We start from the raw sequence: 16,092 nt of genomic DNA on the forward strand, positions 1-16,092 counted from the left end.
ATGATCTTGACGTGATTATTTGTTGTAATATAAGAAGGAATCATAATACTGTATCCATAACAACTTATCTAGAATGTCCAATTATACTATACCATGTTAATATTGATAGCTTTGTAACTCACCAAGAAGGAAAAGATAACATTTCTAACACGATCATTCAATTCTATAAAGAGGCCATTTATCAAGGCAGATATTAGGAGTGAAACTAGATAAGTCTGTGTTAATATTTAAAGAGTTTTTTCTACATTATAAATTTACCAACTAATATTGTTCTTAAACGATTAAAGCTGCACTCTCACAGATTGAACGTTTTGACAACTTTTTAAGTTTTTGTCTTGGAAGGAGCAAAATTTTGAGTAAATATCTGCAAACCATTGATAAAAGACTGCTGACAAAAGATCAGATCGCAGCTTTTCATATTTCCGTCCCAAAAATGATGTTTTATGCATTTTTTCTTAAACCGTTAGTAAACCATAAAACATTAAATTTGGAATGTAAATATGAAAATCTGCGATCGGATCTTTTGTCAGCAGTCTTTCATCACTGGTTAGCAGATATTTACGTAAAAAATTCTAATTCCAAGACAAAAAAAATAATGTCAAAACAGTAAATCTGTGAGAGTGCAGATTTAAACCATTAAGAAGTGAGTGTCAGAATTTTTTAACAATGCAAAAAGGTATCAAGTAACAAAAAATGTAGAAATTGATAGTTAAATTGTGGAATGTTTGAGTCAGGTAGCTGCACTTAAACAAGTGGGACAGGTGAATTTTTCCTCAATCTATTTATACCCTGACTGTGAGTAGAGGTTTCAAGTATGATCTTAGTGGGTTATAGTCGTAAATTAAAATGATGTATGGTAAGTGTCATATATATGTTTTTTTGCTTATATTTATGTGAATTTAACTTATATACTAAGCTGAAGTTTATTAGATAAAAAAGATAAACTTGTTGACTTTTGTGACAATTCTACTGATTTAAGGTTATTAAAGTTACAACTAAAAGGCCTAAAAAAACAACGCATTTGGTTCGGTTAACCGACCCTACCTATGAAATAGGCACCGTTTTTATAGTCAAATGTTAAAAAACAACAAAAAAAAACAACAAAAAAAACACTAGACAAGTGTGTGTTTTAATATGTAGTTAAAAACCGTTAAAGCTTAAGTTTATACAGAAGATTCTTAAACACCATTCTACAATGATGACAATAACGTTCTTATATAAAATAAAACCTTATAAAAAATATATATTTTTTAAAAACTTAACTATCCTACCTGTTTTTGAAAAGGATGTAACCCTAACCAAACTTTTTTTGGCCTAAGATCCTGTACTGTAACAGGCCCCATGTGGTAATAGGAATCTCGGTTAATAATACAATTCCTGAGTTCTTTTGATTTAGAAAAAAACAATCAAAATCAAAATGTACACGGTTAGTAAAACATATTGCTATTACACATGACATGATTACATGGAGTTTTATTGATGCATACGTTTCACAAAAGTAAAAGCTTGAATAATCTTTAAATTTATTATTCAAACTAAAGTGAGCCACTTTAAAGACATTCAAAATGCATTTTGACTAATAAAAATAATTTTCAGGCGATAACAAATCATACTCTTTTAATTGCAGAATTCGAAAATATCACCAAGATGGGGCGAAGAAACAATAGTTACATTCGACCAACGACGGAAATGGAACTGGAAAAAGAGTGTTCATTCGAACCCAGACAGATCAACATAATTGACAGTCTACCATGCTGCCATCGCATCAAGTACAAACTAGGATTCAAAATCGCCCTGTATTTGATACTCGTTTCTACCGATCTCATTGACTTGGTCAGTGATTGGTTGCTATTTCGAGACGTGATTTCTACAGAAGAAGGTCTAGTGTTCGGACCAGTCGAGGATACACTTAAATACTTGCTGCTTGCATTTTCGATCATAGGAACGTTCACGTATATATTTGAAATAAGCAACTACGGGTGGGAGATATTTCGTTCCAATCCATGGGTGGATGTTGATCTCCTGATGGCCATCATAATCTGGATCGAGGACGTTCCGCAAATAACTATTAACGTTTTAATAGTTGCCTGCCGTGAGGAGGCTATCAGTTACTTTCAGCTTGTTAAGGCAAGCATCATAATTATTGGCGCTGTTATACGCGTACTGATATCGCTGATACGTTACTGCGGAAAAACTGCTCGAAGGGATGTCAAATGTGCTTGACTGAACAAATACTCCCGATATCATGTGGTTTATAAGTTTTTCATAATGATTGGTCTAATCATAACACTCGGTGGCGCTGTGACTATATTTATGTTTACACAGTCCGAAAGACATCCAAACCGTCTCCGTGGCCTTGTGGTTAAGCGTCCGCTTACGGAGCGGGAGGTCGTGGGTTCGATCCCAGGCCGCGTCATACCGAAAGACGTTAAAAGCTGGTACAAGTAGCTCCCTTGCCTGGCGTTCGGCATTTAAAGGGTAGTGCTTGGAAAAGTGGTGTACTCAGTACTGGCTCAACCTAGGAAAGTTGTATCCCGTGTATCGGTGCTTTACACCGAGCACGTTAAAGAACCAAGAGGTCTCTTCGCAAAGAGCTAGGGTATCGCACCCGGATTTCTTGTATCTCACTCTGTTTCTTCAAGTCTTCCAATGCCTGGATTTGACTGCGAATTGCTGTCACTTCTATCTCATGTCACTTATGGCATTTAAACACAATTTAAGTCGTGATGGCGTCACGGCGGGGTCAAGCCATAATGCAGCCAATGGGCGCGGGCAGACCTTGATAAACTCAAATAAACAAAACGAAAGACATCCAGACGGAAGACTCGACTTTAAAACTCCCTATAGTATCCTGGAAGGAAAATATGACGACGAAAAATACTTACTACTGTAAGCATCTACTTCAGCCATCCTTCCAAGAAGGTCAAGCTGGTTCCAGTCCGGAGGACGTCAATTTTATAAGATAAATAAAATACGGAAATCTGGAACAGACCAGACTATTAGAATCTTCGTGAACAAGAACGAAAACAGTACAGACTTTTCTGTTAAAGTAGGGCCAAACGCAAAAACTGAATGCTTCAAATTTTGGCAAAGAAGCTGAAAGGTGAAGAGCAAATTGCAGACAACCAACATTCCCTGTGTATTGTTTTGATTCCATACCTCGTGAAGATTTATTGAAAATATACTCTGTAATTTAATAAAAAAAGTCCTTCCATGATGTAGTCAAAAGTATGTATAATAAGTTTTCAATGTTTCGTGCATGTTCATGTAGAACAAGTGTTTAAATCACACTCACTGTTAAAATACATTCTGAATTAAATGAAACAATTTTCATGTTTATACTCCAACCATAACAAGAACAGAAAATAAAAATGTACAAACAAAGACAAGTACGCATCCTTTCTAAGGTAACAGACCACCAGACTGACATTTTAAATTCTCTAAAACTGTAATACCCTCAACTTTAATATTTAACATGTAGCATTGAAAACTAGTCCTAAATTTGTTTTAATTAAGTCCGCTCTCGTTGCCCTTTCCATCGCCCTGAAAAAACACTTATTCCCTCTCCCTGTCACAATTGGCCTCGCCCTGAAAACACTTATTTCACACTTGAATTGGATCAGGTGAGCGATGCATGGCCTTCAGGGCCCTCTTGTTTGTTTTTTGTCTTGGAATTAGAAATTTTCTGCGTAAATATCTGCCAACCAGTGAAAAAAGACTGCTGACAAAAGATCAGATCGCAGATGTTCATATTTCAATTACAAATTTAATGTTTTATGGCTTAAACCGTTACTAAAGGTTTAAGAAATATGCATAAAACATTCATTTTGGGACGGAAATATGTAAAGCTGTGATCCGATCTTTTGTCAGCAGTCTTTTATTACTTGTTTGCAGATATTTACGCAAAAATTTGCTCGTTCAAAGACAAAAAATAAAAAAAGTTGTCAAAACGTTCAATCTGTAAGAATGCAGCTTTAACCAGTTACCATCAAGTTTGTCCCTTTAATAACTTTTGCATCCTTATTATTAACACACTAAAAGAGTGTGTCCAATAGTGTTATTAGATATGACTATCGAATCGGCATTTCAAATTGTAAATGAATTTGCCGAAATTAGGATCCAGTACTGACCCCTGATTATACACAAGCATATGTATAGACAAATGTGTAAAATGAAACAAAAACATGCAGAGGGAGAAACCTCGATAAAAAAAGTAGCAGGACGATTATAAGTATCTTCCATGACGTGGAAGTGTAAGATAGGTTTATCCCAACACGAGCGTATGTTCTTTTCTGAAGAAACGAGTCTCCGCATATAACCCTGCGCGAGGGTTGGTGAACCATCTTACACGAGCAGCCATGGCAGATGCCCTTTCTACCACCTCAGTTAAACAACATATACTAGAAACAAATTCGCTGGAACTCGTTTGTGCGCAGTGAAAAATGTAGTTCCGTATGGGTACTTTTAATGTTTACCCGTGGGCAAGATAATGATTTCTAGCATGGCCAAATACTTTTATCTACTTGGATGGGAGAACACGTGTTCTCATGCACATACACTGGTATATTAAGATCGAAAATCGAAACCAAACCGTTTATACATTTGTAATCATGGCTGGAGCCCGGTAAATAAACATTTCTGGTAAGTACAGTAGGGCGTAGGTTTTAATGTTATACGTACAGAGTATTGTCGTCTGTATAAGTAAGTTGCGTTTTTATAGTTTTCTTTTGATATTTAAATCATGGAATAATTGATTAGACGTCTCTTTTACCGCCGCGTCGAGAGCGCGGAATCCTAACCTCAAGACCACATGGGAAAGCTCCTTTATCAGCAAGTGTTACAGAATATTTAATAGTTTTTTTCATATTTTTGTGTTAGGGACTATTCCAACAATATCTTCTATATCCCTGATGAGAACTTGTCACTTATTCCTGATACATCCGGCAGAGGGCATCGCTTCCTCGATAGTATAGTGGTAAGTATCCCCGCCTGTCACGCGGGAGACCGGGGTTCGATTCCCCGTCGGGGAGCAAGTCCTTTTGCTGTCTGTTGGATCATTCATTATTTTCAATGCTAACATATTATTCTACAACCATTAGGCATTTTTTTCAGAACGTACTTATAAACGTAGTGATATTTGAAATTCAGCAACATAGTTTGATTACAAAACTTAAAAGCCTAAACTATATAAATTATATCAACGAAATAAGTTTTACTGGCGTCAAAATATGTATATAAAACGTAGCATATTGCATAAATAACATTGTATTACGATCAATAATACCAACTTATAGGGCAAATCACACCAATTCGGAAGTGCCTACTTATTGTTCCATGTCGTATTTCTTTTAATTACTACATAGCAGTGAATTAAAACATGGTTATGCCATCTCAGACCTTTGGCTACAATCCGTATCTATATGTTTCGAAGATGAATGGTTTGTGATTTCAAAAACAGGCTGAACATGCTGGATGTACTTGATCTAATTTTTATTGTTAATATTTTCACCGCATTATTTGTCCTCGTACACCGGATATGGTCATTTTATTGAATTCACAGTGGTTACAAGAGTTCTATGAATTTGTGTCAAGTATATGTGTAAACATAAAACTTAAATTAAAAATACTTCCCAAGTGGGGAGTCAACCCCGGCCGCCGCGGTGAGAGCGCGGAATCCTAACCACTAGACCACTTGGGAAAGCTCCTATTTGAGCAAGTGTTATAGAGTATTATTACTCCATGCTTTTGTGTTAGCACTATTCAAACAATATGTTCTATATCCCTGATAAGAACTTGTCCATTATTCCTGATACATCCGGTAGAAAGCAGCGCTTCCTCGATAGTATAGTGGTAAGTATCCCCGCCTGTCACGCGGGAGACCGGGGTTCGATTCCCCGTCGGGGAGCAAGTCCTTTTTCTGTCTGTTGGATCATACATTATTTTCAATGCTAAAATATAATTTAACAACCATTAGGCATTTCATCAGAACGTAGTGATATTTGAAATTCAGTAACATAGTTTGATTACAAAACTTAAAAGCGTAAACTATATCAATTATATCAACGAAATTAGTTTTATGGCGTCAAAAATATGTACAGTCGAAACTCGTTGGCTCGATATCTAATGGCTCGATATCCGCGTTGGCTCGAACCAAATTAAAAGGACCGAATTTTATTTACTCTTTGTTCATATAAATTTCGATCGGATGGCTCGATACCTTGAGGGTCGATATTTCTCCACGCTCGAAGTCGTTTTTGCGGTCCCAAACAAGAATTTCACTCTTTGATTTGTTTGCTTCGGTCGATGTAATTTTCGCGGGTTCAGTTAAGAATTCCACACCTTGATTTATTTGATTGGCTTCATTGAGCACAAGCCGCTAATCGATTAAAATTGCTTGACTGATATTATAATTATTATCGAATTTAAATGTTTTAACAGTTTGAATAAACATGCCATCACTTTAAGTTCTGTCTCTAATTGTTATCCATCCCTAAATTACTATGCATTTTGATATAACTTTTAAGCTATCTTTGTGTTACCCACTGTTTATAGTTGCTTGTTTTCGCATAAATGTATTTTTATTATAAATAAAATAATAAAATGATATTTTCTAATAATCGAATAAGTCATATTACGAAATTTAGGGTGCGTAACTATGCCCAATAAATACTCTTCCTTCTCTTGCGGAGATAGCGTAGCCAATAGCGAACGAGGTAAATAAGACTTTATGTAACAAGTGAAAAAATAACATTCTGTAAGCAATCCCGCTTGGCTCGATATTCTCGAGGCTCGAAGTACTTTGGCCGGTCCCTAGAATATCGAGCCATCGAGTTTCGACTGTATATAAAATGTAGCATATTGCATATATAACATTGTATTACGATCAATAATACCAATATATAGGGCAAATCACACCAATTCGGAAGTGCCTACTTATTGTTCCATGCCGTATTTCTTTTAATTACTACATAGCAGTGAATTAAAACATGGTTATACCATCTCAGACCTTTGGCTACAATCCGTATCTATATGTTTCGAAGATGAATGGTTTGTGATTTCAAAAACAGGCTGAACATGCTGGATGTACTTGATCTAATTTTTATTGTTAATATTTTCACCGCATTATTTGTCCTCGTACACCGGATATGGTCATTTTATTGAATTCACAGTGGTTACAAGAGTTCTATGCATTTGTGTCAAGTATATGTGTAAACATAAAACTTAATTAAAAATACTTCCCAAGCGGGGAATCGAACCCCGGCCGCCGCGGTGAGAGCGCGGAATCCTAACCACTAGACCACTTGGGAAAGCTCCTATTTAGCAAGTGTTATAGAGTATTATTACTAAATGTTTTTGTGTTAGCACTATTCAAACAATATGTTCTATATCCCTGATGAGAACTTGTCCATTATTCCTGATACATCCGGTAGAGGGCATCGCTTCCTCGATAGTATAGTGGTAAGTATCCCCGCCTGTCACGCGGGAGACCGGGGTTCGATTCCCCGTCGGGGAGCATGTCCTTTTGCTGTCTGTTGGATCATACATTATTTTCAATGCTAAAATATAATTTAACAACCATTAGGCATTTCATCAGAACGTAGTGATATTTGAAATTCAGTAACATAGTTTGATTACAAAACTTAAAAGCGTAAACTATATCAATTATATCAACGAAATTAGTTTTATGGCGTCAAAAATATGTACAGTCGAAACTCGTTGGCTCGATATCTAATGGCTCGATATCCGCGTTGGCTCGAACCAAATTAAAAGGACCGAATTTTATTTACTCTTTGTTCATATAAATTTCGATCGGATGGCTCGATACCTTGAGGGTCGATATTTCTCCACGCTCGAAGTCGTTTTTTGCGGTCCCAAACAAGAATTTCACTCTTTGATTTGTTTGCTTCGGTCGATGTAATTTTCGCGGGTTCAGTTAAGAATTCCACACCTTGATTTATTTGATTGGCTTCATTGAGCACAAGCCGCTAATCGATTAAAATTGCTTGACTGATATTATAATTATTATCGAATTTAAATGTTTTAACAGTTTGAATAAACATGCCATCACTTTAAGTTCTGTCTCTAATTGTTATCCATCCCTAAATTACTATGCATTTTGATATAACTTTTAAGCTATCTTTGTGTTACCCACTGTTTATAGTTGCTTGTTTTCGCATAAATGTATTTTTATTATAAATAAAATAATAAAATGATATTTTCTAATAATCGAATAAGTCATATTACGAAATTTAGGGTGCGTAACTATGCCCAATAAATACTCTTCCTTCTCTTGCGGAGATAGCGTAGCCAATAGCGAACGAGGTAAATAAGACTTTATGTAACAAGTGAAAAAATAACATTCTGTAAGCAATCCCGCTTGGCTCGATATTCTCGAGGCTCGAAGTACTTTGGCCGGTCCCTAGAATATCGAGCCATCGAGTTTCGACTGTATATAAAATGTAGCATATTGCATATATAACATTGTATTACGATCAATAATACCAATATATAGGGCAAATCACACCAAATCGGAAGTGCCTACTTATTGTTCCATGCCGTATTTCTTTTAATTACTACATAGCAGTGAATTAAAACATGGTTATACCATCTCAGACCTTTGGCTACAATCCGTATCTATATGTTTCGAAGATGAATGGTTTGTGATTTCAAAAACAGGCTGAACTGCTGGATGTACTTGATCTAATTTTTATTGTTAATATTTTCACCGCATTATTTGTCCTCGTACACCGGATATGGTCATTTTATTGAATTCACAGTGGTTACAAGAGTTCTATGCATTTGTGTCAAGTATATGTGTAAACATAAAACTTAATTAAAAATACTTCCCAAGCGGGGAATCGAACCCCCGGCCGCCGCGGTGAGAGCGCGGAATCCTAACCACTAGACCACTTGGGAAAGCTCCTATTTAGCAAGTGTTATAGAGTATTATTACTAAATGTTTTTGTGTTAGCACTATTCAAACAATATGTTCTATATCCCTGATGAGAACTTGTCCATTATTCCTGATACATCCGGTAGAGGGCATCGCTTCCTCGATAGTATAGTGGTAAGTATCCCCGCCTGTCACGCGGGAGACCGGGGTTTCGATTCCCCGTCGGGGAGCATGTCCTTTTGCTGTCTGTTGGATCATACATTATTTTCAATGCTAAAATATAATTTAACAACATTAGGCATTTCATCAGAACGTAGTGATATTTGAAATTCAGTAACATAGTTTGATTACAAAACTTAAAAGCGTAAACTATATCAATTATATCAACGAAATGAGTTTTATGGCGTCAAAAATATGTATATAAAATGTAGCATATAGCATAAATAACATTGAATTACGATCAATAATACCAATATATAGGGCAAATCACACCAATTCGGAAGTGCCTACTTATTGTTCCATGCCGTATTTCTTTTAATTACTACATAGCAGTGAATTAAAACATGGTTATACCATCTCAGACCTTTGGCTACAATCCGTATCTATATGTTTCGAAGATGAATGGTTTGTGATTTCAAAAACAGGCTGAACATGCTGGATCTACTTGGTCGAATTTTTATTGTTAATATTTTCACCGCATTATTTGTCCTCGTACACCGGATATGGTCATTTTATTGAATTCATAGTGGTTACAAGAGTTATATGCATTTGTGTCAAGTATATGTGTAAACATAAAACTTAAATTAAAAATACTTCCCAAGCGGGGAATCGAACCCCGGCCGCCGCGGTGAGAGCGCGGAATCCTAACCACTAGACCACTTGGGAAAGCTCCTATTTGAGCAAGTGTTATAGAGTATTATTACTCCATGCTTTTGTGTTAGCACTATTCAAACAATATGTTCTATATCCCTGATAAGAACTTGTCCATTATTCCTGATACATCCGGTAGAAAGCAGCGCTTCCTCGATAGTATAGTGGTAAGTATCCCCGCCTGTCACGCGGGAGACCGGGGTTCGATTCCCCGTCGGGGAGCAAGTCCTTTTTCTGTCTGTTGGATCATACATTATTTTCAATGCTAAAATATAATTTAACAACCATTAGGCATTTCATCAGAACGTAGTGATATTTGAAATTCAGTAACATAGTTTGATTACAAAACTTAAAAGCGTAAACTATATCAATTATATCAACGAAATTAGTTTTATGGCGTCAAAAATATGTACAGTCGAAACTCGTTGGCTCGATATCTAATGGCTCGATATCCGCGTTGGCTCGAACCAAATTAAAAGGACCGAATTTTATTTACTCTTTGTTCATATAAATTTCGATCGGATGGCTCGATACCTTGAGGGTCGATATTTCTCCACGCTCGAAGTCGTTTTTGCGGTCCCAAACAAGAATTTCACTCTTTGATTTGTTTGCTTCGGTCGATGTAATTTTCGCGGGTTCAGTTAAGAATTCCACACCTTGATTTATTTGATTGGCTTCATTGAGCACAAGCCGCTAATCGATTAAAATTGCTTGACTGATATTATAATTATTATCGAATTTAAATGTTTTAACAGTTTGAATAAACATGCCATCACTTTAAGTTCTGTCTCTAATTGTTATCCATCCCTAAATTACTATGCATTTTGATATAACTTTTAAGCTATCTTTGTGTTACCCACTGTTTATAGTTGCTTGTTTTCGCATAAATGTATTTTTATTATAAATAAAATAATAAAATGATATTTTCTAATAATCGAATAAGTCATATTACGAAATTTAGGGTGCGTAACTATGCCCAATAAATACTCTTCCTTCTCTTGCGGAGATAGCGTAGCCAATAGCGAACGAGGTAAATAAGACTTTATGTAACAAGTGAAAAAATAACATTCTGTAAGCAATCCCGCTTGGCTCGATATTCTCGAGGCTCGAAGTACTTTGGCCGGTCCCTAGAATATCGAGCCATCGAGTTTCGACTGTATATAAAATGTAGCATATTGCATATATAACATTGTATTACGATCAATAATACCAATATATAGGGCAAATCACACCAATTCGGAAGTGCCTACTTATTGTTCCATGCCGTATTTCTTTTAATTACTACATAGCAGTGAATTAAAACATGGTTATACCATCTCAGACCTTTGGCTACAATCCGTATCTATATGTTTCGAAGATGAATGGTTTGTGATTTCAAAAACAGGCTGAACATGCTGGATGTACTTGATCTAATTTTTATTGTTAATATTTTCACCGCATTATTTGTCCTCGTACACCGGATATGGTCATTTTATTGAATTCACAGTGGTTACAAGAGTTCTATGCATTTGTGTCAAGTATATGTGTAAACATAAAACTTAATTAAAAATACTTCCCAAGCGGGGAATCGAACCCCGGCCGCCGCGGTGAGAGCGCGGAATCCTAACCACTAGACCACTTGGGAAAGCTCCTATTTAGCAAGTGTTATAGAGTATTATTACTAAATGTTTTTGTGTTAGCACTATTCAAACAATATGTTCTATATCCCTGATGAGAACTTGTCCATTATTCCTGATACATCCGGTAGAGGGCATCGCTTCCTCGATAGTATAGTGGTAAGTATCCCCGCCTGTCACGCGGGAGACCGGGGTTCGATTCCCCGTCGGGGAGCATGTCCTTTTGCTGTCTGTTGGATCATACATTATTTTCAATGCTAAAATATAATTTAACAACCATTAGGCATTTCATCAGAACGTAGTGATATTTGAAATTCAGTAACATAGTTTGATTACAAAACTTAAAAGCGTAAACTATATCAATTATATCAACGAAATGAGTTTTATGGCGTCAAAAATATGTATATAAAATGTAGCATATAGCATAAATAACATTGAATTACGATCAATAATACCAATATATAGGGCAAATCACACCAATTCGGAAGTGCCTACTTATTTGTTCCATGCCGTATTTCTTTTAATTACTACATAGCAGTGAAGAAAAAACATGGTTATACCATCTCAGACCTTTGGCTACAATCCGTATCTATATGTTTCGAAGATGAATGGTTTGTGATTTCAAAAACAGGCTGAACATGCTGGATCTACTTGGTCGAATTTTTATTGTTAATATTTTCACCGCATTATTTGTCCTCGTACACCGGATATGGTCATTTTATTGAATTCATAGTGGTTACAAGAGTTATATGCATTTGTGTCAAGTATATGTGTAAACATAAAACTTAATTAAAAAAATACTTCCCAAGCGGGAATCGAACCCGGCCGCCGCGGTGAGAGCGCGGAATCCTAACCACTAGACCACTTGGGAAAGCTCCTATTGAGCAAGTGTTATAGAGTATTATTACTCCCTTTTGTGTTAGCACTATTCAAACAATATGTTCTATATCCCTGATAAGAACTTGTCCATTATTCCTGATACATCCGGTAGAAAGCAGCGCTTCCTCGATAGTATAGTGGTAAGTATCCCCCCTGTCACGCGGGAGACCGGGTTCGATTCCCCGTCGGGGAGCAAGTCCTTTTTCTGTCTGTTGGATCATACATTATTTTCAATGCTAAAATATAATTTAACAACCATTAGGCATTTCATCAGAACGTAGTGATATTTGAAATTCAGTAACATAGTTTGATTACAAAACTTAAAAGCGTAAACTATATCAATTATATCAACGAAATGAGTTTTATGGCGTCAAAAATATGTACAGTCGAAACTCGTTGGCTCGAGCATATATAACATTGTATTACGATCAATAATACCAATATATAGGGCAAATCACACCAATTCGGAAGTGCCAACTGATTGTTCCATGCCGTATTTCTTTTAATTACTACATAGCAGTGAATTAAAACATGGTTATACCATCTCAGACCTTTGGCTACAATCCGTATCTATATGTTTCGAAGATGAATGGTTTGTGATTTCAAAAACAGGCTGAACATGCTGGATGTACTTGATCTGATTTTTATTGTTGATATTTTCACCGCATTATTTGTCCTCGCACACCGGATATGGTCATTTTATTGAATTCACAGTGGTTACAAGAGTTCTATGCATTTGTGTCAAGTATATGTGTAAACATAAAACTTAATTAAAAATACTTCCCAAGCGGGGAATCGAACCCCGGCCGCCGCGGTGAGAGCGCGGAATCCTAAACACTAGACCACTTGGGAAAGCTCCTATTTGAGCAAGTGTTATAGAGTATTATTACTCCATGCTTTTGTGTTAGCACTATTCAAACAATATGTTCTATATCCCTGATGAGAACTTGTCCATTATTCCTGATACATCCGGTAGAGGGCATCGCTTCCTCGATAGTATAGTGGTAAGTATCCCCGCCTGTCACGCGGGAGACCGGGGTTCGATTCCCCGTCGGGGAGCAAGTCATTTTGCTGTCTGTTGGATCATACATTATTTTCAATGCTAAAATATAATTTAACAACCATTAGGCATTTCATCAGAACGTAGTGATATTTGAAATTCAGTAACATAGTTTGATTACAAAACTTAAAAGCGTAAACTATATCAATTATATCAACGAAATTAGTTTTACTGGCGTCAAAATATGTATATAAAATGTAGCATATAGCATATATAACATTGTATTACGATCAATAATACCAATATATAGGGCAAATCACACCAATTCGGAAGTGCCTACTTATTGTTCCATGCCGTATTTCTTTTAATTACTACATAGCAGTGAATTAAAACATGGTTATGCCATCTCAGACCTTTGGCTACAATCCGTATCTATATGTTTCGAAGATGAATGGTTTGTGATTTCAAAAACAGGCTGAACATCCTGGATCTACTTGATCTGATTTTTATTGTTAATATTTTCACCGCATTATTTGTCATCGTACACCGGATATGGTCATTTTATTGAATTCACAGTGGTTACAAGAGTTCTATGCATTTGTGTCAAGTATATGTGTAAACATAAAACTTAAATTAAAAATACTTCCCAAGTGGGGAATCGAACCCCGGCCGCCGCGGTGAGAGCGCGGAATCCTAACCACTAGACCACTTGGGAAAGCTCCTATTTGATCAAGTGTTATAGAGTATTATTACTACATGTTTTTGTGTTAGCACTATTCAAACAATATGTTCTATATCCCTGATGAGAACTTGTCCATTATTCCTGATACATCCGGTAGAGAGCATCGCTTCCTCGATAGTATAGTGGTAGGTATCCCCGCCTGTCACGCGGGAGACCGGGGTTCGATTCCCCGTCGGGGAGCAAGTCTTTTTGCTGTCTGTTGGATCATACATTATTTTCAATGCTAAAATATAATTTAACAACCATTAGGCATTTCATCAGAACGTAGTGATATTTGAAATTCAGTAACATAGTTTGATTACAAACTTAAAAGCGTAAACTATATCAATTATATCAACGAAATTAGTTTTACTGGCGTCAAAAATATGTATATAAAATGTAGCATATAGCATATATAACATTGTATTACGATCAATAATACCAATATATAGGGCAAATCACACCAATTCGGAAGTGCCTACTTATTGTTCCATGCCGTATTTCTTTTAATTACTACATAGCAGTGAATTAAAACATGGTTATGCCATCTCAGACCTTTGGCTACAATCCGTATCTATATGTTTCGAAGATGAATGGTTTGTGATTTCAAAAACAGGCTGAACATGCTCGATCTACTTGATCTATTTTTTATTGTTTATATTATATTTTCACCGTCCGCATTATTTGTCCTCGTACACCGGATATTGTCATTTTATTGTTACTAACGGTTTAAGTAAAATGCATTAACAATTTTTGAACTTAAATATAAAAATCTGCGATCTTATTTTTTGTCAGCAGTCTTATATAACTGGATATTTGAAGTCAGTTATAAAACTAAGTGTGAACCCACTTTAATCTTTCTTCAAAGGATTATTGCACAATAAATATATATAAAATAGAAATATTTAAAACGTTGTTACTATATGCACCCTTCTATATACAAATTTCTACGATTATTGAAATCAAATGATAGAAATGAATTAATTAAACTAGCTTTGTATAATAATAATAACTTTATTTAAAGAAGGTAACACATTAAGACATAGGCATCATATTATAAACAAACATAACACACGACTTATTTACAATGTGGCCTTCTGAAAGAACATACACACGCACACACACATAAACGCTTAGAATGAAAACGCAAGCATAAATTTATGTTATTTCAAAAGGGTACGTATTAAAATGTTATACGAAAACATAAAGAAACATGAATATAATACATTAATTATAAGATCAATGCCGAACAATACATCAATTTGTACCTAAAGGTTAACAAATCGTATCATTAAAATTGATTAACTGAGTAAGTAGGACAGTCACACATGTATTTAACACCTTAATCGAGATATATATAATGTAAAAACAATAGTCATGGAATTATGCGTACAATTCTTACAACGGTTTTTGCAATTGATGATGTAAAAAGAAATTCTTGCAGCAGGCTTTAAATGTATTTTCCGTGTTCGATTTACGTATTCGTTCTGGTAAAGAGTTCCAAACTGTCCCGCTGTAGCATGCAAACGAGTGTTTCTTGTATTGAGTTTTATGTCGAATGTGGGCAATGTCTTGTCGCGTAGAAGATCGTAATCCATATCTTGTATTGTTTGATAACTTTATAATGTCTCTTATATAACTCGGTGTAAGATTGTTAATAGATTTATATACCATAACAGCCGTTTGATATTTGCAACGGTATTCAAATTGAAGCCATTCTAATTGTTTAAATTATTCATGCGATGGCGTTCTAATAGGCTTAAAGAGAATAATTTTAGCAGCTCTTTTTTGAAGCATGGTTATTCGTTTCGTATGCGTTTGCTGCTTTCCCCCCAAACACTACAACAATAGTCAAACATAGGAAGTATATACGATTTTTAAAACAAATGTCTCATTTGATCCGTTAAAAAGTAATTAAGTATTTTTAAAAGAGCTATCTTTGCAGTTACTTTCTTGCAGACAAAGTCAACTTGCAGGTTCCATGACAATGATGAATCAATAACAATTCCAAGCAATTTCTTCGAAGTTACATTTTCAATAAGTACATTGTCTACGAATAATTTGAGTGCACATGCATTTCTTAACTTTGCATTTGAACCCAGCAACATGCAAT

At 35.6% G+C, this 16,092-nt stretch overlaps 1 protein-coding gene and 14 non-coding genes across 15 annotated transcripts; 9 read left to right on the forward strand and 6 right to left on the reverse strand.

Annotated features, from left to right (window-relative positions):
* Window positions 1-806: 806 nt before the first annotated feature.
* On the forward strand, window positions 807-2,288 carry LOC128245551 (uncharacterized). Its single transcript, XM_052963751.1, has 2 exons — window positions 807-856; window positions 1,628-2,288. Exons 1-2 carry the CDS (start codon window positions 847-849, stop codon window positions 2,221-2,223), a joined length of 606 nt encoding a protein of 201 aa, XP_052819711.1. The 5' UTR covers window positions 807-846; the 3' UTR covers window positions 2,224-2,288.
* Window positions 2,289-4,958: 2,670 nt separating this feature from the next.
* Trnad-guc (transfer RNA aspartic acid (anticodon GUC)) lies at window positions 4,959-5,030 on the forward strand. Its single transcript has one exon. It is a non-coding gene; the product is annotated as a tRNA-Asp (tRNA).
* An 803-nt stretch (window positions 5,031-5,833) lies between these two features.
* Window positions 5,834-5,905, forward strand: Trnad-guc (transfer RNA aspartic acid (anticodon GUC)). The gene has a single exon. It is a non-coding gene; the product is annotated as a tRNA-Asp (tRNA).
* A 1,330-nt stretch (window positions 5,906-7,235) lies between these two features.
* Trnae-cuc (transfer RNA glutamic acid (anticodon CUC)) lies at window positions 7,236-7,307 on the reverse strand. The gene has a single exon. It is a non-coding gene; the product is annotated as a tRNA-Glu (tRNA).
* Window positions 7,308-7,441: 134 nt separating this feature from the next.
* Window positions 7,442-7,513, forward strand: Trnad-guc (transfer RNA aspartic acid (anticodon GUC)). Its single transcript has one exon. It is a non-coding gene; the product is annotated as a tRNA-Asp (tRNA).
* Window positions 7,514-8,843: 1,330 nt separating this feature from the next.
* Trnae-cuc (transfer RNA glutamic acid (anticodon CUC)) lies at window positions 8,844-8,916 on the reverse strand. The gene has a single exon. It is a non-coding gene; the product is annotated as a tRNA-Glu (tRNA).
* Window positions 8,917-9,050: 134 nt separating this feature from the next.
* On the forward strand, window positions 9,051-9,123 carry Trnad-guc (transfer RNA aspartic acid (anticodon GUC)). Its single transcript has one exon. It is a non-coding gene; the product is annotated as a tRNA-Asp (tRNA).
* A 583-nt stretch (window positions 9,124-9,706) lies between these two features.
* On the reverse strand, window positions 9,707-9,778 carry Trnae-cuc (transfer RNA glutamic acid (anticodon CUC)). The gene has a single exon. It is a non-coding gene; the product is annotated as a tRNA-Glu (tRNA).
* Window positions 9,779-9,913: 135 nt separating this feature from the next.
* Window positions 9,914-9,985, forward strand: Trnad-guc (transfer RNA aspartic acid (anticodon GUC)). Its single transcript has one exon. It is a non-coding gene; the product is annotated as a tRNA-Asp (tRNA).
* A 1,330-nt stretch (window positions 9,986-11,315) lies between these two features.
* Window positions 11,316-11,387, reverse strand: Trnae-cuc (transfer RNA glutamic acid (anticodon CUC)). Its single transcript has one exon. It is a non-coding gene; the product is annotated as a tRNA-Glu (tRNA).
* Window positions 11,388-11,521: 134 nt separating this feature from the next.
* Window positions 11,522-11,593, forward strand: Trnad-guc (transfer RNA aspartic acid (anticodon GUC)). Its single transcript has one exon. It is a non-coding gene; the product is annotated as a tRNA-Asp (tRNA).
* A 1,445-nt stretch (window positions 11,594-13,038) lies between these two features.
* On the reverse strand, window positions 13,039-13,110 carry Trnae-cuc (transfer RNA glutamic acid (anticodon CUC)). Its single transcript has one exon. It is a non-coding gene; the product is annotated as a tRNA-Glu (tRNA).
* A 135-nt stretch (window positions 13,111-13,245) lies between these two features.
* On the forward strand, window positions 13,246-13,317 carry Trnad-guc (transfer RNA aspartic acid (anticodon GUC)). The gene has a single exon. It is a non-coding gene; the product is annotated as a tRNA-Asp (tRNA).
* A 584-nt stretch (window positions 13,318-13,901) lies between these two features.
* On the reverse strand, window positions 13,902-13,973 carry Trnae-cuc (transfer RNA glutamic acid (anticodon CUC)). Its single transcript has one exon. It is a non-coding gene; the product is annotated as a tRNA-Glu (tRNA).
* A 135-nt stretch (window positions 13,974-14,108) lies between these two features.
* Window positions 14,109-14,180, forward strand: Trnad-guc (transfer RNA aspartic acid (anticodon GUC)). Its single transcript has one exon. It is a non-coding gene; the product is annotated as a tRNA-Asp (tRNA).
* The last annotated feature ends 1,912 nt before the right edge of the window (window positions 14,181-16,092 follow it).

Source organism: Mya arenaria, chromosome 9 (genome assembly GCF_026914265.1).
Source record: "Mya arenaria isolate MELC-2E11 chromosome 9, ASM2691426v1".
Lineage (NCBI taxonomy): Eukaryota > Metazoa > Mollusca > Bivalvia > Myida > Myidae > Mya > Mya arenaria.